Source organism: Bombyx mandarina, chromosome 08 (genome assembly GCF_030267445.1).
Source record: "Bombyx mandarina strain Sakado chromosome 08, ASM3026744v2".
Lineage (NCBI taxonomy): Eukaryota > Metazoa > Arthropoda > Insecta > Lepidoptera > Bombycidae > Bombyx > Bombyx mandarina.
In genome coordinates, this window is record NC_143215.1 from 15,319,724 (window position 1) to 15,347,335 (window position 27,612).

At 39.9% G+C, this 27,612-nt stretch overlaps 2 protein-coding genes across 10 annotated transcripts in view; one reads left to right on the plus strand and one right to left on the minus strand.

Moving 5' to 3' along the window:
- Rala (Ras-like protein A) lies at window positions 1-24,709 on the plus strand. 4 transcript variants are annotated; one of them, XM_089729343.1, is made up of 5 exons: window positions 1-176; window positions 12,403-12,582; window positions 13,012-13,172; window positions 14,711-14,885; window positions 16,901-21,764. In XM_089729343.1, exons 2-5 carry the CDS (start codon window positions 12,430-12,432, stop codon window positions 17,015-17,017), a joined length of 606 nt encoding a protein of 201 aa, XP_089585469.1. In that variant the 5' UTR covers window positions 1-176; window positions 12,403-12,429; the 3' UTR covers window positions 17,018-21,764. The 4 variants fall into 4 exon arrangements, with proteins under 4 accessions (XP_089585469.1, XP_089585467.1, XP_089585466.1 ...); XM_089729341.1 differs by lacking the exons at window positions 1-176; window positions 16,901-21,764 and adding exons at window positions 532-693; window positions 24,305-24,709; XM_089729340.1 differs by lacking the exon at window positions 1-176 and adding an exon at window positions 536-693.
- Window positions 24,708-27,612, minus strand: part of Wdr24 (WD repeat domain 24) — a 14,747-nt gene continuing 11,842 nt past the window's right edge. For 4 of the 6 annotated variants that reach the window (XM_089729336.1, XM_089729335.1, XM_089729334.1 and 1 more), the window contains exons 16-17: window positions 27,063-27,218; window positions 24,708-25,799 (exon numbers count right to left, since the gene is read on the minus strand). In XM_089729336.1, coding sequence (XP_089585462.1) covers window positions 25,671-25,799; window positions 27,063-27,218 — 285 coding nt within the window. In that variant the 3' untranslated portion in view covers window positions 24,708-25,670. Of the gene's footprint in view, window positions 25,800-26,706; window positions 26,749-26,964; window positions 26,984-27,024; window positions 27,219-27,612 lie in introns of those variants that run through there. The other 2 variants (XM_089729338.1, XM_089729337.1) reach the window with 2 other exon arrangements.

Here is a 27,612-nt window from a genome sequence, read left to right on the forward strand (position 1 = left end):
AGTGTAATTTCTATATGTAGTCTGTGCACTGTGGTTGAACCACGGATAAGTTGGGTAAATGAAATGACGTTTTGCTTTAAAAGTGAGTGAAGTGAATTATTCACTAAATATTTGAAATAAATAAAGTGAAGCAATAAAATTAACGAATTTAGATCGCACCAGTTTGTTGTATTTATGTAAGTACTGCAGTTGATGTAAACAGCTTTAAATAAGAACATTACACGTATTTCACCTGTTTCTGACATTACCACTGTTTGTGAATTATGATTGTGGCAACGCCTCGTATTCCCATAGTTTTATTCGCATTGTCTTTCATTTCTCACGTGGTATTACTGTTTTCGGTTCGATAACTCCGTGGATGCTATTAGCGAGTTTGCAGTTACTCATAGAACAGTTAGATCGATATCTGTAAGGTTCAGCTCTATGAAGAAATTCCATTTGTGAGTCACTTCATAGATAAAATTCTACTCATTCGGTTTTTAAAAGCGTTTATATGTAAAATTAAATACTACTTTGAAGTATTTATAATAAAAAACCGTGGATGTTCTAAGTCAAATTAAAAGTGAATGTGGATTATGAGTATGATTCTGTGTTCTCACTCATCTCCTGCTTTAGGGAGATGGTGCTAAGCGTCCAGTGATGTTCTCAGCTATAGCCTATCAATTATCTACAAAGTTTGCTGAGGAAGGGAAGGTTTGTTATACTGCTTTTGTAAATGCAGCACTGTAAATAATGCCACTCCATGTGTCATTAGTGATTAGTGAGTGGTGAAGAGAGCTTATTTTGTGGATGATCTGCTTATTAGATTTGTACAAAGTACTGACAATAAAAACAAAAAATAAATGTGTTTACCAATTGTTATTAGTAAAAAAACTGAGTCATATTTTGAATGAGATCATCACCTGAAATTTATGACAAAACAATGTTAATACAAATTAGTAAATTCAATTAGCCTAATTATGAATTGTGGCTGTTTGTACAAGATGTTACCTTAATTTATTTTTTTATTTTTATACATGTACCTAATAATGTATTCTTTCAAAAGAATTTTCAATTTATTTTTTATTTTTTATTGCTTAGATGGGTGGACGAGCTCACAGCCCACCTGGTGTTAAGTGGTTACTGGAGCCCATAGACATCCACAACGTAAATGCGCCACCCACCTTGAGATATAAGTTCTTAGGTCTCAAGTATAGTTACAACGGCTGCCCCGCCCTTCAAACCGAAACGCATTACTGCTTCACGGCAGAAATAGGCAAGGTGGTGGTACCCACCCGCGCGGACTCACAAGAGGTCCTACCACCAGTAAAAAATTCATTTTCAATATATTTGAAAATATACACACATACTAAGGACAGATGACAACACAATTATTTTATATATGGACCCAAACTGTTTTGGTTAAAAAACAGGATAAAAAAAAGATTATATTAAATTTAGTGTAACTTGCTGTTGCAATTAGTCTTTATTTTGACCTATATTGATTTTGTATTGTTGGGGATGCAGGTGCAATCAGTATACTATTCACATGCACCACCATCCACAAGCAAATCATCCACAGTGTAGTGTGTGCAGCTAAACAAGTCAATTATAAGCTTAGTTTATTGTTTTCATTGTCATTGCTGGATATCATAGTTAATTTGTAAAGTATAGAAGTCATATGAAGTGCTATGGTCTTGAGATATTCTTCAATTATATTATAACCGTTTTGTTTTCTATTGTACAATGTTAAGCAGATATACAAGATGCATGTTTAGTTACTCTCTACTAAGATATCTTGAAAAATAATTACCAAATGAGTCATGGCTTGTGCCAAACTATTGTGAAATATTAGCTGTAAAACATAATAATATGCAAATAAAATACATATCTGGTTTTCAATGCAGTATGTATTACTATTATTTTCTATCTATTCGCTGGTAGTTTGAGCCTTCCAGCTATGCAGCAGCTCATATGGGTAGGTGAGTTCACAGGCTCAACCTGAGAGAATTTGCTAACACTAGCCCTAGCAAAAGTAGTGCCTCGCTCAATTTACCACCGGATCGGAGTTGCAACCCACTGAGAAGATAGAGCTAAAAAACTCAGTGTGATGTGTCTATGCCTTAATTTACTCATTGAATTCTTCGAGGACAGTCTTAACCACCGAGAATGGGACTGGCAGGTTTGATAAGATGTTTTAGAAACGGTGGCTTTGCGTTGCCCCGTCGCCCGAGTTGAATAATATGTAATGAGCAGCGGCCACGATAAGAAGTTTAGAAGAAGAAATTGCTCAGATTAGCGAATAGGTTTGGTTGGAAAGTGTTTACCAGATGCCATAGACATACAGGGATCTGCTGTATATGGACTGATCAGTACATTGTGGTGAATCTTGGAGGCTCTGTGTCCTGCAGGGGATGCCTGTGGACTGATGAAGTTGACGATGATAGACATCATAATGTCAATGCTACCACCCATCTTAAGACATGGGTTCTCAGTTGACATCTGCCTAGCCTTCAAACCAGATTGCATGTCCACTTTATTGCAAAAGTATGAGTTGATGGTACTTCCTTGCAGGCTTAAAACATGCCCTATGACTAGTGCGTATCTAAAACTTCACATACAAATCAAGCAGTAAACATTAATTTGTAAAGATGTACACATTACAATACTGAAAAACAAAACTTGATACACTGTTTCTACAACACTGTGAACCTATAGTGCATTTCATTGCTACACTCAAATTCCTCTTTTGACTCTAACTAGTGAATATTTTAAACCAGTTTTCTGATATACATATAATTCAACACTAGGCTTATGGACAATTTGAGGCATGAACGTACATACATAAAAACCATCATAAGTTGTGGTATTTTCTGTTCTTCCATACTATAAGTAGAAAATTAAACTGTGAGATACATATTTATAAAAAGTATTTTTTTCTCCTACCTACGCCGAAAGTTCGGTTTTCCACCCGCTGTACAGGGAAGAAAGTGTAACTTTTCTTTCCTGGGTACAGAGAAGAAAGTGTAACTTTTCCTCCCGCTGTACAGGGAAGAAAGTGTAACTTTTCCTCCCTGGGTACTTACAAGTGCGCATACGCCTTAGTGTCTACGTCTGCTCTCACATTTATTACTGCTAAATTTCTGTTCCCTACTGTGGAAGAGCAACTCGGTCGGCGGTGTATCGCGTTTCGACCCGGCAGGCTGGTTCTGGCCCAGCGGGGTATCCCGGAACACCAGCGGCATCGCCCGGGCGGCCTGGTAGGGCCGCCGCACCGCGGAGACCGACTTCGTTGGTCGTCGACTATCGCCTCGACGACCCGTCGGTCGGGCGTCCTCGGGGTTGCGTCGCGTGTGTGGTTATAGTGTTGACCGCGGGAACCCCCCCTACTCTGACCGGATTTTGACCCCGGACAGAGATCGAACGTCGGGTGTAAGAGTGCAGGGGAGTCGTTTAGTGGGTGGACCCTAAAATTCCTTGGGCCCGCGGTCTCCTCCCAACACCTTGCAGATCGTTGAGTCTCTCACATACCCCGCGCGCCCCCTAGGCGCTGGAGACTTTGTAGGAGGTTCGGCCCCGGTCCGAAAAAAAAAAGGTTTGGAGACCCAAACCTTTTTTTTTTGGACTTTTTAGAGAAAAAGAGCAACAATCCGGAGCTAAAACCAGAAAAAGTCTACTAACAATTGCTGGCACCATCATCTCTAAATTTAATACACAAATATAGCGGCTAGTGTGTAAAATATTAATAACTTCCGAGTTCACTCCCTTCTAAAACAAAGATAGATAAACGCAGAGCCGCGGTTAATCGCTTACTTGTCTACACCATGGACGCCATATTGTGTTGTAGCCCGATTGTCATCAGAATTATCGCCTTGAATTAATTCTACACATTTTTTGGCACTAAGTGGAACGTTATTAGTATTCTTCAAAGTCGACAGTAAAAAAACAGGAACAAAAGCAAATAAAAATAATTTAACATTAAAATTTGGTTCACAGTAGATAAAAAAGTGAAAGTTTTCACTTTTATTCAGTATGTTAATTGCGTGCATTTTAAATGTGGGAACATGTTGCCGTTGACTTTGACAGGTTTGGCCGAACTTTCCTGATGCAATTAAATAACATTTATAATCTCAAAAAAAATAATTATGTCTGTCAATTCCACATTACATCGAAGCCAAATTCGTTTTGAGCTGGTAAGTAATAATTGGTTTTTTCTTCTGTAATTGTTCTATGAACTAGGCTTAGAAAGGGCGTTGGAGGTTGGCTTGGCTGAGCGACGATAGCCGTTCATATTTCATATTCCATAAATATTTATCTTCTGAACTTTAGGTGTGAAATACAAAATTTTGTTTGTTTTTTCATATCTAAAACTACAGTCGTGGTTTAATTTCGCATTTATTATTTTTATTTGATTATTTAAAAACATTTCGAATACACTGTAATGTTGGTGGTCACAGATTACTTGAGCGGAGTTTATCAACGTTTAACTATTGTACTAAATACCGTATAATATTTATAAGATTTTTTGTTGAAATTTAAAAACTGTTACCCTAAACTGAACTCGATATTAAAATGTAAAACTTTTCGTAGTTATGTGTTTAAAACTAATAACTTATCGAAACGACGCGTCACTACTAGCCCTATTTCCAACTTTGTTAGTGGAACTTGATCACACCTTTCCCGAAATACAACGATATGCGCTTTAACTCAATTTGGCGGTAAATATGACTGCAAGTTTTCTTGTGCATCCTTATTATCATAATAAATCATTTACCGTGCAACAAACTTTCATTTCATTATTGAATTGAATCCGATATAGCGATTATCTAATATAATTTACATAGTGATTTTGCATTAAATAATTTTACCAAGACTGTTCGATCGTGTCGGTTCGCTTTCAACGGATTCTTTACAAATCAACTTTCTAAATTTTAGAGATATTGTTTGTATCTAACACGCTGTTATTCTTGCATCGCGCACTGTATTCGCGATCGAGTTGGATAGGTTCATATTTCTCAAAATGTTCATTAGTTCTCTCAAGATTTACTTTCATCATTAGCGACATTACTAAGACCGGACCTCTTCTTATTATTCCGCGCGCATATTGTCCAACCCTATCTATCAAAAAAGTTTTTCTATCTTTCTATTAACCACGTCAGAAGAGAATGCGGCAATTTCCGGCAGTCCACAGGCCGTATTGTGTTACAGATCCAGTGTTTTCCACGCCGGAAACATATTGTAATAATTAAATCAGTACCTATTGTAATTAAGAGCGAAGCTGTGTACCAAATGTCCTCGTAACATCCAATGACAGTACAAGGCATAAATAACGTGTCGTCAACCATACCGGTATAGTAACTAGAAAGTCATCGGAAAAATTATTAGACGTTCACAATGAAAACGCATTGTTTACAATGTACGCCATAACAATCTCCTGTTTCGAATAAGATCAAGAAACATTTTTAAAGACGCGAAGCGACTTTTTGTGCGCACTTATTGCTGTGGTCCATACGTTAGTAAACAATGGTGAACACGCAATAATTTTGTTAGTTTTACTTAATGTCATAATGATAATGTATTTACTTTTTAGTTGAGCTTATTATTGAAATGGCGGCTCGGTTGTTTAGCAGTTACAGGGTCTCTTAGTTTTAGGTCTATAAACATTACAAATTGAATATGGTGATTGTCTTATAAGCCCATTGCAATTACATTTCACTTTTCTACCGTTTAGTCTTCAGTGTGCTTAGTGCGAGTCTTTTAACGTTTTCGATAGCGTAAGAGTTAACGCAATTTTGTATGCAGTTGGAGCAGCGCCCCTAACGGCAAACGTAGGCAAACGATCCCATTCCATACAAATATGAGATAACTTTTACCCTATCGAGAACGTTCAAAAACTCGCACTAAGCACACAGAGCTCCTGCTTTGTCATCCTTGACTACAACACGAATATAGAAAAGGTGAAATCGTCTTGTGCGTACGGACAACATGCGCTGCGACCAGTAGGTACTTGGGTTGGAATTAGAACAGAGTTTGATGAAGAAATAAAACAATATTTTTACGGACGCTCAACGAAGAAGTACTAGAACGTGGGGCTGAAACCGTACACCTGATTGTTCTTATTCTGTTAAATAAATAAGAAATAGTCCACCAAGACCAAACTGCTAAACGGGTTGTATCCGCGTAAAATTGTGTAAATAATAATAATAATAACGCAACCAGAAAGAAAACGAATGTTAAGTGTAAAGATGTAAGATACAATATCATCATATGAATGAAGCTCTCAGTATAGTTTCTTTTACCCATAGACACAGCCCACTGAGTTTCTCGCCGGATCTTCTCAGTGGGTCGCGATTCCGGTCTGGTGGTAGATTTTCCGAAGCAGTGCTCTTGCTAGGGTCAGCGTTAGCATCATTCCGGTTTGAGCCCCGTGAGCTCACCTACTAGTTAAGGTTACGCTGAAATAGCCTCTCAAGGCTATCAGCTTAGGTAGGAAAAGTTTCTAAATTGAAGGGCTAAGTTTTAAAGTATTGTATCGTGAAAGGAAAGCGAAGCCTGCTTGCTAGTCTGATCGCATACAACGGGCCACTACTGCATTGATAATTTTCTTAGCGGTTTTCCGATAGTAAGATTATTGAAAAGAAAGATTTCGACTTGAGCTCGACTATGTTTTAATTAACCAGTTTATTTTAACCGTAAGTAAATACTGTGGTGAATGATAAAGAGAGATTTAGCTCACAAATGCACATAAAATGGTGACGATATTATGTGAGACAACGATTTTAAGAGTATTTGCCTGCCCGCCTTATAAATAAGATGTGTGTGTGTTTTTTTTGTAAGATTGTAACATAAAATAATGTTATATATTTACACGTAGCTGACGTAGCGTTTTACTTTTTGTTGTGACTTAGTAAATTAGTAAACATAACATTTACAATGTTTTTTGTACCAAAAAAACCTTTAGCTAATGGTTTTTGTGGTTTTTTTTTGGAATTAAAAAGCAACTAATACATTGAAAATACAATGAAAACTGTAAGAAGACAACCCGAAATCACTACATAGTATAAAACAAAGTCGCTTTCTCTGTCCCTATGTATGCTTAAATCTTTAAAACTACGCAACGGATTTTGATGCGGTTTTTTAGATAGTTTAGGTTTAGGTTTAATAGATAGAGTGATTGAAGAGGAAGGTTTATATGTATAATAACATCCATTAAATAGTGGAGAAATCAATAATAAATTACAGTTTCCGAAGCGAAGCGAGGGCGGGTCGCTAGTTATTTCAATAAAACCGTCAAATCGCCCTTTAAATTTGCTACAATGACCTTACAGACCTATAAAGTAAATTATAAAATGTTCTAATTACATAATTCCCATTGAATCATCAAGGTATACAGTTCATTCTGCTGAAGTGGAATCCAAGGCGACATTAGTGGATTGGTTACCTTGTCGTACGCACGCGTTTTGTTTAACACATGTCCCTTAAATGTTTTACATGTGAAAGTATTCGTTTAGCGCGAAAGTGATGTGTTTTTAAGAATATTTCGAAAAATAAATAAAAATTTAAAAGAGTGATCAAACTTTGAAAATTAATGTGATGTGTTCAGTAACGTTGAAAGAAATGGCGCATCGGTTGATGGTTAGTTCGGATCGTTTTGAGTTTTTGCAATTGTGTCATAGTTAGAAGGGACGATTCACGGTGAAGCTATTGACACAGTGCGGTCATGGTCGTAATTATCTCGGTTCGCTACAGTAATCGTTGGGGGAGCCTGATACGACGTTAAATATTCATTCTGTAATGTTATTTTTTTATTGCCCTTGTAGGCAGGCGAGCATACAGCCCATCTGCTGGTGAGTGGTTATCGTCGCCCATGGACTACAGCAATGCCAGGCAAAGCCAAACCGCTGCATACGTTAAATACTCTAGTGTTCTTTATGAAAGTGTTACCAATGAAGGTAAACTATCATACCACCTGATCCTGGGTTGTGAAGATCACTTATCTCGCAATGCATAGATGTATCTGATTTAATGTTTCAAAGCAGTTTATTAAATATACGGGTCACACCCTGTCAGCTTTGCTGCCCGATCTTAATTTTGACTAGGAGACTATCGCTACCAAGCGTCACAAGATGGGTGATATTAGCTAGGCTGGGCCGATTTGAAAATTTCATAGAAACCGGTCCAGCCCTTTCGGAGATATTAAAATAGCATAGGTAATGATCCCATATTAGCAACTAAATTCGGTTGTCCAGAAAAATGAATATCTCTTTCTCGTAGCTTTAGTAGTTTGAAAATTTCACATATTATACAATCGAATAATAAATGGTGAGAAAAAATGTAACTCTTAATGTGGGAAAGATGAAAGTTAATTTAATTAAATGCACTTTCCAAGGTAAAGGCTAACGAACTATCTTGCGATAAGATGAGATGAGATAGAGTCATCGCGGCCTAAAGGATAAGACGTCCGTTGCATTCGTGTCGAGCGATGCACCGGTGTTCGAATCCCGCAGACGGGTACTAATTTTTCTAATGAAATACGTACTTAACAAATGTTCGCGATTGACTTCCACGGTGAAGGGATAACATCGTGTAATAAAAATCAAACCCGCAATATTATAATTTGCGTAATTGGTGGTAGGACCTTTTGTGAGTCCGCACGGATAGGTACCAACCACCACCTCGCCTATTTCTGCCGTGGAGCAGGAATGCGTTTCGAACGGTTTGAAGGATGGGGTAGCCGTTGTAAATATCCACCCATCTAAGCAATTTGTGAGTTACTCAAAATATATCAATAAGTGTCAAGTAAGTAGGAAATTGGCGTCCTATTTTCATAATCAATGTTCCCGAATCAAAGCGGGGGCGCGGCGGGTCGCTATATGCTATATTTTGAGTTCCCATTTTTTTTTCTTAATATAAACCCGTAGCAAGTCCTATTTAGTATTAAAAGGTTGGTATAGCCTATACATTCAATAACGTGACTATTTCCATCCACTTGAAGCCAAGAGTTAGAAGTCGCTTATGTAAGGGGGGCTATCCTATCTTAATCTGAACGCATGAGCGCTGTTCACACTTTCTTTGAAGCACTACGATCTTTTCCTGACAGTGGATTGTACATCGCGATTTATGTTGCGAAATATCCGATATGTTAACACTTTATAATTAACAAGCGGCCCGCTCCGGCTAGGCGGCTCCGCTCGGGTCTTTAACAAAAATTTCAACGATATTTGACGTTGTTTTATTTTTTTAAATAAAAGAACACATATTGCGGCATAACTACGCGACACTTTTTGTGAATAATAATGTGTTCTACAAAGTCATAGTTCATTATTTTATTCTATCATCAATAGTTTTCCCAGGGCACGCGATTTTAGGAAATTTTTTCACACTTTGGGTTACATTATTGGAGTTTCAGTAAGGATCCCTAATTTTTTTCAAAAACTATTATAGCCTATGTCACTCGGGAATAGTGTAGCTTTCAAGCAGTGAAACAATTTTTCAAATCGGTTTAGTAGTTTCGGAGCCTATTCAATACAAACAAACAAATCTTTCCTCTTTATAATATTAGTATAGAGTATAGATTACTTGTTTGTAGAAAGTGGATTTTTTTATTGCACACATGGGTGAAAGACCCCACGGCTTACCTAGTATTCGATATTAATAAAATATCAACTACCGGCCTATAATTCAAAAGCTCAATGACGAAGAACGAATAACATTAGTGATACGAAGGATTTATTATTCCCAGTCACGTTTCTCAGCTAATCGCTCGTATTGACCGCTTTGTAATCTAATTCAGTCACTATGTCAGCATCTTGTGTATTCAATGCACGTGCTGCCTTAGACAGGAGCTTGCTTTCGTCCACCTTGAAATTTTAGCAGTTTATGTATGAGTATATTGTTGTTTTGTCTGATGGGATAAGGATTTTATAGATAAACGGAAATTATAAGGAAGATTTTATTGAATGCGTCACCAGTGAAATTTGATTAACGATCGGAACTCTAAGTCTGCGCTCGCTACATACCTATTAGGGCATTTGACGTCTTTTTATAAGGGTAGATGGAGAAGATGGACTTTTATATTTATGCTGTATTCTACAATTGGGACTTCAGCACAATGTATCACGGTGGACAGTACCATTCACGATGTGGCTATAGGCTCTGGTATCTACTTGACATCAAAATGCAAGATTATAAGTCCTTAAACTGAAAATTTGCACATCACAACGCAATTTCAACCACTCTTAATCGTTCGGCTGTTATTTGTGTTCGTGATATCTGAAATAAAATATGTTTTTATACATTTCATAATTACGTAACGTCAAAGTTTACGTTGCAAATAATATCGAATTTCACGCGTTGAATTATATTTGCTAATATTTTTAGTAGGCTAGTATGTACTGTGTTACTGTGTGTGGTCGTATTGCGTGTGCTCTGTTGAGTAATATATCACGTAGCTTTATTATATTTTATAGATGAGATTACCTACGGCCAGCTGGTTATTAGTGCGTACCTGCATAATGTATTAAATGCCTACCCTCGCGTGTATTCATATGTTTGTCGCCTCTATCACTATTAAATGCAGATTAACAAATTGCAGCATGCTGATATTATAATATTCGGATAATGCTGCTCCCTCTCATCTCTAATATTTGGTGGATCTCTGTTTTTTTTATATTACGATATTTTATTGACGGCTTGGTCCCATTTGGCTGTGGTGCTCTTAAGATTAAGCAGGCGGTCAGCGCGCCTACGTATTTACGCTAATAATAACACAAGATCATTTGATATCGATAAATGTGTTAACGAGAGCTAAAATTTATAAACGCACTTTGATAACTCTCTGATTTCCATCAAAATAACAGTTAACAATTATCCTTCTCTATTAATTGAAGATATCACTTCCATAACGTGGTTACGTCATGGGATCTAACTGCGACTGGTGAGCACATCTCCCACACGTGTCCGCTAAATTAAAATTCCGTCAAGAGTTGTCTTTGCTTTGTCGTTTTCATAATAAACATTTTAAGAAGTGACACTATGCTATTTAGAATTTTTATGATATATTTTTTGGACCATAGAAACGGGTCGGTTGCGCTTCAAGCGTTGCTGATTGCGACACAAGCCACAAAATCGGCGACATTCCCCCCAAAAAAATATAGGAAATATGCTAATATTTTGTTTTCGTCGGTCTTCAGGCATCGTATCCTTTAGACCACTACAGTTTCTGTGTTGTTCATAAACTCCTTTATTTTATTTGCAACTAGCGACCCGCCATCGCTTCGCTTCGGAAAGTGTAATTTATTATTAATTTCTCCACTATTTAATGGATGTTATTATACATATAAACCTTCCTCTCCAATCACCCTATCTATTAAAAAACCGCATCAAAATCCGTTGCGTAGTTTTAAAGATTTAAGCATATATAGGGTTATAGGGACAGAGAAAGCGACTTTGTTTTATACTATTTAGTGATAAAACACGGTCACCCTACAACCAGCCTACACGTTATGTTCAGTGGACCTAGATTATGAAACTAAATCATTTTAGAAGGATTTACACATTTATGATTTTCTTGAGCAGATGTTTCAAATAAATTTGATCGCCGTATATTTAAGGTATTTGATGTGCTTGTGTTTATAGAGGAGACTGAGATGACTCGTAGAAGACTTTGAAATTGGGTGTTAATGTGAGACATTTAATGTGGATACAGACTGCGCATACATAGAGTTTGAAACGAACTCTATCATTTTTTAAGCTGTAGATATTAAGTTACAGCCCGTCTTGTAAGATGGCAGCAAGAGCCTTTAAATCTCACAAGGAGAATAATGGCTGTTCCGTCACTGAAACCGGAAGGTGTGCTTACGTTGTGGCAGAAATAGGCGGGACTGTGATACTCACCCGTGTGAGCTTACAATAAGCCGCACTACTAGTAAAATGTGAATAAGACCTTCCGTATGCTTGAATTTGTGCGAAATACGCAACACCGTCACGCACGTCACGTCCAACATGAATCTTTGATCTCTAGTTCGACGCGGGAAGGGGGAATTCAGGGTTCTTCCCGCTTTAAATTCCAAGCGCCTCATACTGCATGCCTTATGAGACATCTTTTTTATTGCTTAGATGGGTAGACGAGCTCACGGCCCACCTGGTGTTAAGTGGTTACTGGAGCCCATATACATTTACAACGCAAATGCGACACCCACATTGAGATATAAGTTCTAAGGTATAGTTACAACGGATGCCCCACCCTTCAAGCCGAAACGTATTACTGCTTCACGGCAGAATTAGGCGGGGTGGTGGTACTTACCCGAGCGGACTCACATGAGGTCCTACCACCAATAATAAGTACCACCCCCATCACCACCAGTAATAGTTATCCAAAGTAAATTTAAGATTGTAATGTCGTCGAACGACTCGTTGTTGCAGTGTCCGTGTGTGGAGCGTCGTGTCGGCATGTCGAAGAAGCCGGCCGCGCAGCCGACGCTGCACAAGGTGATCATGGTGGGCTCGGGAGGGGTCGGCAAGTCCGCCCTCACCCTGCAGTTTATGTACGATGAGTTCGTTGAAGACTACGAGCCCACCAAAGCCGATAGTTACAGGAAGAAGGTAAGAAGTTTTTTTTTTATTGCTTAGATGGGTGGACGATCTCACAGCCCACCTGGTGCTAAGTGTTCACTGGAGCCCATAGACATCTACGATCTAAATACCGCCACCCATCTTGAGATATAAGTTCTAAGGTCTCAAGTATGCCCTACCCTTCCCTACCCTTCGAACCGAAACGCTTTCTACTTCGCGGCAGAAATAGGCAGGGTGGTGATACCTACCCGCGCGAACTCACAAGAGGTCCTACCACCAGTAAATAGGAGGATACTTTGTTCTGACTTTACGTTACGATCCATCGTCACCAAGTATATTGAAATATAGTTTATTAATTGCATAACGAAAGGAGTAGACTTGTCATATCTATGCTGCAATTGAGCATATATCACCTTCAGGTCAGCCATAACGTACGCATTCATTTGATGTAATGTCCAGGTTGTCCTGGATGGAGAGGAAGTCCAGATCGATATCCTGGACACAGCGGGCCAGGAGGACTATGCCGCCATCAGGGACAACTACTTTAGATCCGGCGAGGGCTTCCTTTGCGTTTTCTCCATCACTGAGCCTGAGAGCTTCGATGCCACACAGGAGTTCAGGTAATGTAAGAATTGATCATTCGCTTCCAGAATTCATTTTCATTACTTTTTACTACTACATTTTAGAACTTATTAAATCTTATTTATCCGGAAGAATCCAAAAGGTAGACGTTAAAGGAACGAGATCTTCCGGTGTCTTACTTAATATGGGTGTTCCTCAGGGTTCCATATTGGGTCCCTTCCTATTTCTTGTATATATCAATGATTTACCTAAGTTTATTGAAACCCGTCACGAGGTCGTATTATTCGCTGATGATACATCATTATTGTTTAAAATTAAACGACATTTGGAAGATTATGACGATGTGAATGATGCTATCTCGCGCGTGGTACATTGGTTTAGTGTTAATAATCTGTTATTAAATAACAAAAAAACAAAATGTATAAAATTTACCACACCTAATGTTAGACAAGTTGACACTAATATTACTGTAAGTGGAGAGACACTGGAGCTTGTGGATTCGACAGTTTTTCTTGGTATAACAGTTGATTCTAAGCTGCAGTGGGGTCCTCACATATGCAAGTTAGCGAGTAGGCTTAGTTCTGCAGCGTTTGCGGTAAAAAAAATACGAATGTATATTAATGAAGATACGGCACGCTTGGTTTATTTTAGTTATTTTCATAGTGTTATGTCCTATGGCATTTTGCTATGGGGCAATGCTGCCGATGTCGAAACGATTTTCATCCTGCAGAAGAGGGCTATTCGTGCTATTTATAATATGCACCCGAGGGAATCCTTGAGGGACAAGTTTAAGGAAATCAAAATTCTAACTTTAGCGTCCCAATACATTTTTGAAAATTTATTGTACGTGCGTAAAAACATTGAAGAATTCCCCAGAGTCTGCGATTTGCACAATGTGAACACTAGGAACAAACATAGGCTTGCGTTGCCGGCGGCTCGAATTAAGAAAATAAGCAACTCTTTTAGGGGGCTGGGTGTACAGCTTTTCAACAAGATCCCACTAAACGTTCAACTACTACCTGTTCATAGATTTAAGAAAACTGTTAAGGAACGTTTGTGCAACAAGGCATATTATAAAGTTAAGGATTATTTACTAGATGGCACTACGTGGGAATGAGGCGCTCGCTCCTGGCCTTTTCATTTTTCATTATTATTATATTTTTTTTAGACTTGTTTTTTCTTTTATTGTGAATATTTCTATTTATTTAAAAAAAAGAAAATATTTGAGAAAAAACAAAAAGAAAAAAAAAGCCCGCTGAGTTTGTTTCGCCGGTTCTTCTCAGGACTGTGGCTTTTTTTGGAACCGGTGGTAGAGTTAACATTGTTATTTGCATTTCGACATTCAACAAGTGTGTCATACTGACATCTAAGTTGAAATAAATGATTTTGAATTTTGAATTTTTGAATTTTACAAATTGAATTTCACTCAAAAAATTCTGACTATGAAGATTTATACTCATCATTGCGAACTAAAGATCGTTTTAACATCTATAAAAGCGGCCTTCGTGCTTTTCTTTACGGCTTCGGGAGTTGAAGTTTGGCAGGAGTAAGACACCAGACTGCCACTCCTTTACAGAGAGCAGATCCTTCGTGTTAAAAACGATGACAACATTCCGTTCCTGCTGGTCGGGAACAAGTCGGACCTCGCGGACAAGCGCCGGGTGCCGCTCGAGACCTGCAGGGAGAGGGCGCACAACTGGCAGGTGCCCTACGTCGAGACCTCGGCGAAAACTAGGGACAACGTCGATAAGGTAACTTCTTCCTTAAGCTCTAGTACTTAGAGTCTTTATAAGTCCAGCAGAAACCACATTGGGGAATAGGCCACAGGTCAATATCCTTGGTAAGGTAATCATTTCTTCTCAAAATTATCTAGATGGAATTATGTTGGTTCATGTTCTGCAGCCTGCCAGACAACTCAGAATATTGGATGGATTGCGGTTTATGTTCAGGTAAGCCTTTTAATTGTTTCAGTTAGGAAGAATAACTTGGAAAAATAGAAACAGGGTTTTCTGTTACTGAGAATAGATTTGAATTAAGCAGTTTGATTTTTATTTCGTGCTTCATGTGATTATGGGAGTATTAGGTGTGCTTGGCTCAATTATTTATTCTTAATAACAAGTTGTGAAATTAAACAAGAGCACAACCACATTCTATGGAAATAATAAAAACGAATCTGTTAACACAAATGGTATTAAGCGGTGAACGACTGATAAGCAGTTAATCTAGGATTAGGGTTGTCCCGTACGATAAGATATATCGATTAATTATTATTTATATCCACTTTACGATTAGACTGTATTACAGAAATATAAATAGGCAATTGTAATTAATTAATTATGTGAGAGATTTAATATCCGCTTGTCGTTATGAAAATTGTTGTGATAAATATGTAACGAGGTGTGCGTGGGGACGGGTTCGTAAGTGATTACCGCATCCCTGGGGGTCGCTACGATGCTGTCACTGACTGTGAAACGTGACGTCCGAGACCCATTGCGAGCCGGCCCGAAAACGAAACACTTGGCTATTTCGAGGAAGGCGGCCTCCCAGCAAGCTCCACTGCCGGTACTGACGCACAGTTTTGAGGATTATCCCAAGTCGACTTGACGTGAGTACTCACAGGTGCCCTAGACTAGTTCTGTCGTTACCAGCTCCTCAATCTCTACAATCCGGTACTGTACCTAATTATACGAAGGTTAATTGTTTTTGGAGATATTTTGTCAACTTTCAAAGGTTAGGCATTACGTCGCGTCACATCTATTAAGATGAGATATTCTCGTCTGTCCGGCTCCTAAGGCAAAGTTTGTCTCATTGTTGTACACGTGCCGACGAGCTCAGGGCTGCTCATCGGAGAGCCTTTGACATACAGACGTTGAAATGACGTTGTACAAGCAGCAACAGCGTATACTTACTAATTAATTAAATGAAATACTTTGAAATATATAAATCTGACAAAATGTATCTCAAAACAATAAGCCTCACTCGTTATTACAAAATATTTTGGTATATAATTTTTAATAGTCGATTGGAACGTGTCACTAGTCGCGTGTCGGTAGTGTCCTTTCGAATCGACACTTTTACATTTCCACCAAAGCCAAGCCTGAGCTTTGCACCAGCTTTTGTTACTGTTCGTTTTAAGTTGAGCTTCACAGAGCGCTTGCTCCGCTTGGCTTTGCTGAAATGTCGAGGCGCGTTGCTCGCTCTTTTTTTATTTGTACAAATTGTTACTACAATAAATACAAATATTGAAACATTTAGAGTGCAACCCTAGGACGTGTGCGCTGCGTGTGCACGCGTATTTGAATAAACAGATTTAATTGCCTTCTTTAATTCAATATTTTATTACCTTTACACTCAAATTAATTTCAGTGAATCGTTTTTTTTTTAAATAAAGTTGTCAGTTTTGTACTGGTGGTAGGACCTCTTGTGAGTCCGCGCGGGTAGGTACCACCGCCCTGCCTATTTCTGCCGTGAAGCAGCAAAGCGTTTTGGTTTGAAGGGTGGGGCAGCCGTTGTAACTATACTGAGATCTTACAACTTATATTTCAAGGTGGGTGGCGCATTTATGTTGTAAACGTCTATGGGCTCCAGTAACCACTTAAAATCAGTTGGGCTGTGAGCTCTTCCACCCATCTAAGCAATAAAAAAATAAAAAAAATAAACGCCTATTAAGGTTTATGCGCCATTCTTGATTTCCTTGTGAACAAAATGATATGGTCCTGGTGGCGGGTGTGTGTTGTCTCGTGTGCTGACGGTGGTGTCCGCGCAGGTGTTCTTCGACCTGATGAGGGAGATCCGCTCGCGGAAGTCTGACGACAGCCGCGCGACCAACGGCGAGGGAGGGAAGGGGAAAAAGAGCAAGAAATTCAAATGTGTCATATTGTAGACTTCCTTGATGTATGATGGGCTTAATGATAGACGATTTTGTGACTTGCGGACGTACGAATAACGATCAACTTCGGCCTCCCTGGGCGCTAATTAAAATCTATGCGTATCTTTCTTATTTAACATGTTTCGATAATAATTGTATTAACGATATAATCATCATCAATATTCTAGCCCTTTGATTAAAGCGAAATACAAATCATTGAATTTTGATTATTTAACAATATTCTTATTGTTATTATTATAAAGAAGTAGGAATTAACTCTAATTTATTATTAGAAATAAATAATTCTTAATCGACCGTGCTCCGTGAAAAAAAAACGGAAGTTCTAGAAGTTTGTTAAAGTCACAAATTCGACTTTCACGAAATGGGAACGTCCGGGTCTGTACGCGCTTGTGCCAGGCTCGTGTTGCCGCTTCACTACACGCGTTCAGTTTTGTTTCTCATCATTTTGAGGCTTTCCTGTAAATCTATACTTAATATTATAAAGCTGAAGGGTTTGTTTGTTTGAATGCGCTAATCTCCGTCCGATTTGAAAAATTCTTTTAGTGTTTGATAGCCCATTTATTGAGGAAGGCTATCGGCCAGCGGTCGGGGAACCGGGGTAAATTACCCCAAATGGGGTAAAATTAAATTTTTGTTGTAAAAATGAAACTTTTGTGAGTAGAGTATATATTGAAGTGAAACTTCTTTAGAATCGTTAAATTTTTAGTTATTGTTTTCTTTTCAAAATTATCATGGGGGCTATAATATGAAAGATACTAAAAAGAAGTGATTTCTTTTTTTTTTGTTCTTCGCCATGGGGTAATATACACTTACACAAAAATATTTTGGGGTAATCATTAAAAAAGTTCCCCGACCGCTGCTATAGGCTATATAACATCACGGTAAGTCCAATACAAGTGGAACACCAATAAATGTTTCAAAATAGGGGTTTAAATAGCTCCTTAACATTCTATAATTCAAAAATATTTTCACTTTCTACGTTAATAAAGTGGGGAGTAAAATTTATCGTTATGCCAAACTAACTATTCCACGCGGACGGAGTCGCGGGCAAAAGCTAGTCCTTACATACATACGTACAGATCATACACCCGTGACAAGTATTCACTGTACATTAGACAAAACACGGAGCTTAGGCTGTATTCCCGGGAATACTGTGTATACAGAATGATTAAAATAGCAGAATTACTAGTTGCAATCGATTGAGAAAAATGAAAATGCCCTATTTAAATATGTTTTTTGTAATATGGTATTTTTTGGTTTAAATACTTTTATTTCATTCCGTATTGCGAGGTATACCTGTCACCTACAGGTAGGGTGACCGCGACAAGTGACCAGCTAGAAATGTTATTCTATAGATACATTGAAAGAAAAGTTGCCTTAAAAGAAAATTATTTATCACTTATCATATTTCTTGTAAATGTCTAATTCATTTTTAATCGAGTACTTAATAATACAATCCGTAATCTATATGAGATCGAAACTAAATTATTATCTGTAATCTTATCAATCGCGACGATGTAATGTATCATATCGTCCAGATCTTGTTTGGACGGTATTTTTGTAAAATATGACAATGACGTCCGTCGATATAAAGCAGTTGAGTGATGCCCACGTCTAAACAATGTATCGAGGGGTGAAAGTTGAAACGCTATTTGGTTTAAGCGACATTTTTGCAACTTTACAGGAGAAACATTTAAATTTTTAAATTTGGTAAAAATACCACATAACAAAAAACTTCTTTAGCCATTTGAATGTGGTAAACTTAAGTGGAGATCAATTAAAAACATCGAGTTGTTGATACTAATCTATACATATAAATAAAATTGGATTGTCTGTTTGTAATATTGAAATAACCACTTTTTACTACATGCATAAAATATGAATATATGTACGGTACATACACCAAAATAACATTTTATACAATTTTTGTCTGTCTGTCTGTTTGTTTTCGCTAATCTCTGGAACGGCTGGACCGATTTTGACGAAACTTTCACTGATAGGTAGCTGATGATATAAGGAGTAACGTAAGGAGCTGATGATATAAGGGTTTTTTAGACTAGCTTAGCCCCGCGGCGTCACCCGCGGTACGACAATAACCGCTGGTAATATCATGGAACTCAGCTATCAATAATAAAATTTAATGTTTCCGAAGCGAAGCGAGGGTGGGTCGCTAGTGCCAAATAAAACAGACCTTTAATTACAAAGATAAATGTCGCGTGTTAAGTGAAATGTCGCTTAAACCAAATAAACTTTCACCCCTCGATGTGTAAGTAGTTCTGACAGTCTGTTGCCAGTGTATTTGCATTGTCAATGACACGGTTGCGTCTGAATTGTTATCCGGTCTGTCCTCGACAATAGGCTCCGCCGGTCAAAGTCTTGTAAGCTAATGGAATAAGACGAGAAAAGTAAGAAAGAAAACTGAACACGTGTTTTGAGGTTAGAATGTTGTCTGTATATGCAAGAAGTGTAGGTGTAACAATGTCCGGTGTGTGTGGTGCTGGCGTTTTGTTGAATACTCACGCATCATGATGGCGTCTTAAGTGAATTATGAAAAGTGGCACCTTTTGGAACTTTGTTATTTGAATATGTTCAAAACTGGCTTTTTTCTACGATCCCATTCTCCCAATGCCGTACACTTTACTGCGGTATATATATTTGTTTTTATCCTAAAGTTAGGGTATCTCTGCATTATGATTAAAATAAAAGGATGAAGATGCCATTCGATCAGTATTCGACAAGACGTTTTTTTTATTATTTTCTATTAAATATTCTTGTTAAAGTCTAAGCTTGTGCTTGCATGTTTTGTATCGATTAAAATAAATCGATTTTTCGTGTTATTTATTTCGGAAACTCAAAAATTCTTAATTAGTATTAAGATTATTTAATTTGTTTGCTGAAAACAATAAATGTACCTATGTAAGCACTATTATTATCAGTACGTCTTCTAGTGTCTACAATCTTACTTTAAGTTCTAGTTTTATTAAGTTAAAGATTAAACGTTAAAAGTGATTGGGCTTGCAGACATTTTATTAGTATAGACATTTTTTAGTATTCGCGTGTGACGTCACTGTACCCCCGGGTCCGACACTGCTCAACCCGGCGTGGGGTCCGGGGGCGGGCCAGCGGGGGGCGCGGCCGTGTACTAAATAATGTGAAATTCCTGCAAGCGTAATCATAATTTTGAATTTCAGCACATTCGAAAATACATGTTTAAACGTCGTTTTTGTTTATCGAATTTTATTGTATTACTTACAGGAACAAAGTCACAATAAATTATAATAATTATCATTAAAACATTCTTTGAATGTGTTAAGCTCTCGTGTCGACGTCACCGCGCGTGCTCTAAAGCGGTTGTCCCGAAAATTGGCACGTACCACTATTTTCTCTGTTCAGAAAGTGATATGTAAGTTACGTGCTCACGAGTACGCACGCGTTGCGGCCTGTCGAATTTACGTTTGTCAAATTGAGGGCCTATATTTAGTGATTTTGCTATGTCGATCGATGTTTTCAAAAGAATCAATTTTAGAATGTTGCTAGCTAATTGCGAATGTCAATGAAATTATGAGTACATACTACGTAGTCTTTTTGATTAGTCAAAAGTGAAATGAATTCTGTTTTGTACGTATGTTGAATAGAAGTGAGGAAGCACCATCTCAGTGTATTAACTAGTGTTCGCTGAAAGGAAGCCAATGAAGGTGGCGCCACTGTAGCAAGTGGAAAGATTTTTAAAAACAGCGCCATCACACTTCACTTCCACCCAGCACACTTGACTCTGTTTAAAACTGCGATATTCATATCTTTTCCATTTCCTACACTAGCACTATTTAGTTCAGTCTTCCAACAATAATTTGCTGTTTACAGGTGTACACTTTTACAAGTTGTCCCCCATACGAGATGGCGCTTCTAACTTCTACCCTCCAATATTTGTACGGAGAGTAACTTTTGCTGAGAGTAATAATATTGAAATATGATGTTGAGGTGTGTCCGTTCAAAAAGTTACATCAAGTCCAAGATGAAAAAGTGGTTTAGTAGAAATATTGTCGACAAGTCAATGCAAACAATTCAAGTCAATGCAATTCTGTACAAACAAAATAACATACTGATTTTTTTGTCGATGGGAGGTTTGTTTTATGGGATATAGATGAATAAATGAGACAAGGTAGTTCACGTTCAGAGAGCCGACCGATTGAACGGGCACTCTTCCATTAACTGGTCGAATGTGAGACGCCAACTGTCCACGGACTTCATAGAGCACAACACTCTGTGACGTTACTGGACCATTTCATTTAGATCTCGAATGTTCCTGGATCCTGTTTATTGTAATGCATTGCAGTATATTATAGCATTTCAAACGTCGTACGGTAGGAACCGTGGGCCACACTGTACATCCCACAACTGCCAAATTTCGGTGTTCGGAAGGTTTTCGTGGGTCGATCTTGCATTTCTCATAAATTCGGATACATTAAAGCTATAAATCATACGTATTACATTAGCTGCATTAAGTCTGATAGTCCCCTTACGCTAGCGGTGTTCACAGGTGCTCACGGTTCGCTGTTACTGACATAATATATGTGTTTAAGTTAATGTCAGTGGAGACGGCCGCGTCGAAATCGGCGCTCCTCTGCGAGACAAACTCATATTTTTTTATATTCACATGCATATGTTTAAGTGTATGTATAACTCTCACCGAGATTGATATAAACGATATTATATGCAAGGAAATATAAGGATTTGCAATATATGTGTTGTTTCTCTGTGCATTTAGCGTTTATTTAATGTTTAAGGATTGATGTTTTGTGAATGAAATTTGAAAAGTTAATGTCAATTAATAATTAAACTTAAAATGACGAAACCCATGAGTATAAACACAAACAGGAAACGTTAACTACTTCGCTTTTGGATTCCAAAAAAAGTGATGTACAAATTGTACAATAATTGTAATGAATTGACGGAGGGATGAATAGTGGTTTCCCTTGTGTGGCTAGAAAGTGAGCGAGAGAGAAATGATGTTTTCGAACAGAAGTGTCTCATCCCATCACAGTTTCTATCCAGTATATTAAAGGCATACACAAACGTTGGTAACAACCTGTTTAGTTTTCATGGCGATTGGCTACGTACACAATACCTTAGTGTTCGAAGCCACAACAATTAATTGAGAAATGGATAACACAACGCAAATTTTGGACCATAAAAATTGTTTAAACAATCTTGCAACAAAAAAAAACATTGATATAATCCGGTATTTCATAAGAGTTTCTTTGTTATTTGTTACTGGGGGCTTAAACAAATAAATGTGAAATTTAAAATTTATATAAAAAGGTGACTGTTGCATGTTGTCTGTTTGCCTTTGGTCTAAATAAGTGTGGGAATATTGTGGTATCACCATTGGTAAGTACTGCCTACGGTTTTGCCTATTTTTGTTCGAAAAAGTTCTGCTTTTTTCAATGTGCTTATGCTTTTTGGCGTGACATGGTTTTATAGCGAAAAATTTTAAACATGTTTGTTGATTATTGGATTCTGTGAAGACGCAAGATTTATATGATTACATTGCCCATGGTAAAGAGAACCTCCACTCCTCTTTATCGGCGGATACACTATGAGCTATACTCTGTTCAATGAGGACATTGATTATACTTTTAAATGTTATTTTATTTAAAAAACATTTTGAAAGGCAAATTGCTCGATCGTTTACCCTTAAAACGTTTTGTGTTCATTAATCCCTTGTGCTCCATTCGTCGCCTCTATGTACAATCCGCAGGTTCCGTCTCCAGCCAGGTTTATATAATGTAGGAATTCTCAGGTATCGAAACGCCCGTGAGAAACTCAAGTAAAGGTCTGTAGTAATTTCACACAAAATCCTTGGTATACCTTAACCCGAGACGTTGCTCCATTCCGTCCTGAATTAAGTTTTTGACTAGACCCTCAGTGGCCGGGAATATCCTCATTGAAGTCTCCTACACGGTTCAGACCGGATTATTTTACTGAAGCCTCTGAGGAATTGTTCGAGATGATACCGGCATCTCGTTTTTACCATCGCACCGCCCGCCACCGGAGTAGAGTTCATCCATACTACCTGGAGTCACTGCGATCATCCACAGTGCGTTTCCAGAGATCTTTTTTGCCACGTACCATCCGACTATGGAATGAGCTCCCCTCCAGGGTGTTTCCCGAGCGCTATGACATGTCCTTCTTCAAACGAGGCTTGTGGAGAGTATTAAGCGGCTTGGCTCTGCCCCTGGCATTGCTGAAATCCACGGGCGACGGTAACCATTCACCATCAGGTGGGCGGTGTGCTCGTCTGCCTACAAGGGCAATAAAAAAAAAGGCCAATTTTTGCTACTTTTCCATTTGCCCAATTCAGCTACCTATCTCGATTCTCATCCGCATGCGGCTACCCCGACGGTAAGCAATCACCGTTACTGACCTACTGCCAAAATAGTGTTAACAGCATTAATTTAAAGTGTTCCGTCATTAACATAGTTGAAATAAATTGATTTTGAACATTTTTTAAATTAATTAGGTAGTGTTGTCGAATAAAATTGTCAAGAAGACATTTAACTAAAGTAGACTAGATGACGCGTGACAATCGAATGCAGTCCTATTGATATTTAAGTGAGGTTCTTTTTAAGTTTAGAGTTTAAAGAGTAAGTCTATTATTATATTTTGATGAAAATACATTTTTGTCAAGACTTTACTGCTAATCCAATTGTTGTGCGGGGGTTGCTTAAAATTAAAATATCTTTTAAGAACTAAGGTCAGGTATTGTGTCGACCCACTTAACTAAGTCCCACATGCACTTCAGCGCTAATACGCTGTCATTTATCAATCAAGCTACCGGTGTCCTGAGAATGGCTCCCATGAGGACGTACGACCGTTTCATTATTATATTTCCCTACAATGTCGGCTGATGCATATTGGCCCAGACTAGTCATTATTTCAGTTCTTTTGCTGAACCGATTTCAGTACCGCCAGTTTTGGTACTTTACCTGTAGAACTTGTACAGACATACCTTTTAATGTCTGCTGCTACTGAGCATTTATGTACAGTACAGTCGACGTTACAACCTTCCGGTGAAAAGGGTTTTCTCAATCTAGAGAGTAAAATTAGACACGTTTCGCTGTGTTCTTCTCGAGCTGTATACATGAGCGTTACGCCGTGTAGCTAAGTTTAGCTTATCTGCTTGTTTATGGTTGTCAACAAAGAGTTTCCAATGTAAATTAACTGCATGTAATTAGATTATAACCTGACCGGTCCGTAAACTGACTCGCCATTACTTGACAGGCGTTCCTGACCCTTATCCGACAGATGTCACGAGTGAAGAGGGGTCTCGCAGCCGAGGAGGACCCCGCCCCCGACGACGCAGGTAGATGCAAACTGTCGTGCTGTTCTATATCTTAGTTTAACTTATAAAGGAAGTAATTTCCAGCCACTGCGCAGACGTCACGACTCGCCTGCCGCGGCCCGCCCGGGGTCGGCCGGGGGAGGCGAGTGGCGGGGTCTGTGGAGGCCGGTACTAAGTCACCGAGCACCTCCACTACTAACGTTAACTATCTGACCTCCCTTATATCTGAACAGCCTAATCCTATGACCGCCGATGAAGATGTTACTGTGGTCAGCTTGTCAATGATACACTCAAAACACAGTTTGTAAATAAGAATACTTATTAAATAAAACCATGATTACATACGTTGCGTTGTTTTCTTTATTATTTGTTCACAAAATATATTCAATACAAAAACATAGCATCTGTACAATCTGTAAATATATTAATAAATTTCCATAAAAGCCTTAAGTTAGATAACTTTAGTCTGTTTAAACATGGGATGGCCGTACTGCATACACTACAGACAAACAATCACATGTAGTTAGCAGTAATTACGTGCGTACTGTAATAATTGTACCGATAAAACTGAGACTGAAGAACTCTTGTCTCAATTTCGGTAGTGCTCATTTTTTGTTATTGAAGTCTATGGGCTTCGGTAACCACTTAACACCAGGGGGAACGTGAGCTCGTCTTGAAAGAGGAGGTCGCAGGGGGAGGGTGTATGTGAACGTCATCGCCCGCTTAGAGTGACGCTCCAGGAGGAACCCGTAGTAACTCGTGAAGCCACACGCGGTGGCGGCGGGAACGGCTCTTTTTTTTTATTGCTTAGATGGGTGAACGAGCTCACAGCCCACCTGGTGTTAAGTGGTTACTGGAGCCCATAGACATCTACAACGTAAATGCGCTACCCACTTTGAGATATAAGTTCTAAGGTCTCAAGTATAGTTACAACGACTGCTCCACCCTTCAAGCCAAAACGCATTACTGCTACACGGCAGAAATAGGCAGGGTGGTGGTACCTACCCGCGCGGACTCACAAGAGGTCTCGCGCCCAGAGAGATCGCACAAATGTATACAAATGTAGACGAGGACTAGTTTAGGTTGCTGGTCTCAATAGATTGGTTACATTTAACGAACACATATTTTTAAGATTTTATTCTAACAGAAACTATGCTTAAATGTAAATAAAAAATATAACAAAGGAGTATTTACTTTACACAAAATAAATCTCTTATCAAAATGTTCTTTTTATAAAAGATGTATAACTAAGATATACAATGATGGAAGAAACTTTGTAGAGTAACATTTTCTGTAAGGAGTATTTCAGCCTAGTTGACAGTGATGTCCGCAGCCGGCGGGACAGAGCTGGTGCTTCTCCATCCACTGGCGCATGTGCTCCAGGTGGCCGCCGTGCGAGCAGCCCTGGCACCACGCGTACAGCCCGCGGACCACCTGCCGCACCACGGGGGTCGAATTACAGTTGGAGTAGAGGGGCTCGGGTCGGGGGGACAGTGTTACCTGTCAGCACGGGGCTCTGGTCGGGGGGGACAGTGTTACCTGTCAGCACGGGGCTGGGGTCGGGGGGACAGTGTTACCTGTCAACACGGGGCTCGAGTCGGGGGGACAGTGTTACCTGTCAGCACGGGGCTCGGGTCGGGGGGACAGTGTTACCTGTCAGCACGGGGCTCGCGTCGGGGGGACAGTGTTACCTGTCAGCACGGGGCTCTGGTCGGGGGGACAGTGTTACCTGTCAGCACGGGGCTCGAGTCGGGGGGACAGTGTTACCTGTCAGCACGGGGCTCTGGTCGCGGGGGACAGTGTTACCTGTCAGCACGGGGCTGGGGTCGGGGGGACAGTGTTACCTGTCAGCACGGGGCTCGAGTCGGGGGGACAGTGTTACCTGTCAGCACGGGGCTCTGGTCAGGGGGGACAGCGTTACCTGTCAGCACGGGGCTCTGGTGGTCGGGGGGGACAGTGTTACCTGTCAGCACGGGGCTCTGGTGGTCGGGGGGAGTGTTACCTGTCAGCACGGGGCTGGGGTCGGGGGGACAGTGTTACCTGTCAACACGGGGCTCGAGTCGGGGGGACAGTGTTACCTGTCAGCACGGGGCTCGGGTCGGGGGGACAGTGTTACCTGTCAGCACGGGGCTCGCGTCGGGGGGACAGTGTTACCTGTCAGCACGGGGCTCTGGTCGGGGGGGACAGTGTTACCTGTCAGCACGGGGCTCGAGTCGGGGGGACAGTGTTACCTGTCAGCACGGGGCTCTGGTCGCGGGGGACAGTGTTACCTGTCAGCACGGGGCTGGGGTCGGGGGGACAGTGTTACCTGTTAACACGGGGCTCTGGTCGGGGGGACAGTGTTACCTGTCAGCACGGGGCTGGGGTCGGGGGACAGTGTTACCTGTCAGCACGGGGCTCGAGTCGGGGGGACAGTGTTACCTGTCAGCACGGGGCTCGGGTCGGGGGGACAGTGTTACCTGTCAGCACGGGGCTCTGGTCAGGGGGGACAGCGTTACCTGTCAGCACGGGGCTCTGGTGGTCGGGGGGGACAGTGTTACCTGTCAGCACGGGGCTCTGGTGGTCGGGGGGGAGTGTTACCTGTCAGCACGGGGCTCGAGTCGGGGGGACAGTGTTACCTGTCAGCACGGGGCTCTGGTGGTCGGGGGGACAGTGTTACCTGTCAGCACGGGGCTCGAGTCGGGGGGACAGTGTTACCTGTCGGCACACGGCGCACAGGTCGGGGTGGGGTAGGCAGCGGTCGCACATGGCCCGGGGCCGCGCGCGCCGGCCGCAGCGCCCGCAGCACACCGTGACGCTGCTGGACTGCTGGGACAACGACCACACGCTGCTCAGCCAGGCGCACCGCACCACCTGCAATGTCGTATCACTTGGACAGCTGTCTTTGTACGACTCTCGAGATACGAGACTAGGTAGTGTTACGCAACATCACTATTGCCAGTAACTACACAAAGATCATAAATCGTACGATGAACAGTTGGCACCGCCGCAGTGTCGCTGTTGGGTGCGGACGTATAACGGATTTAACACATGTTATAAATCATTTAAAAATTTTGTAGTCTTGTAAGACACAATTATTAATTTATGTTTTAAACTTAACTTTAACGACTCGGTCGAGAAGCCGAATGGGAAAGCTAAATATATCGCCTGTTTATTATTAGAGTTGTATAGTATATACTTAGTCTGGCCATAAATACTGTTACAATTAAAAATAAAAATAAATCTATTGCAAATAACATTTATTACT

Coding starts and splice junctions, on each gene's coding strand:
- Rala (XM_089729341.1), top strand. CDS start 640: ATGTTCTCAGCTATAGCCTATCAATTATCTACAAAGTTTGCTGAGGAA. Junction 12,583..13,011: donor CCGATAGTTACAGGAAGAAG/GTAAGAAGTTTT, acceptor TGTAATGTCCAG/GTTGTCCTGGATGGAGAGGA. Junction 13,173..14,710: donor GATGCCACACAGGAGTTCAG/GTAATGTAAGAA, acceptor ACTCCTTTACAG/AGAGCAGATCCTTCGTGTTA.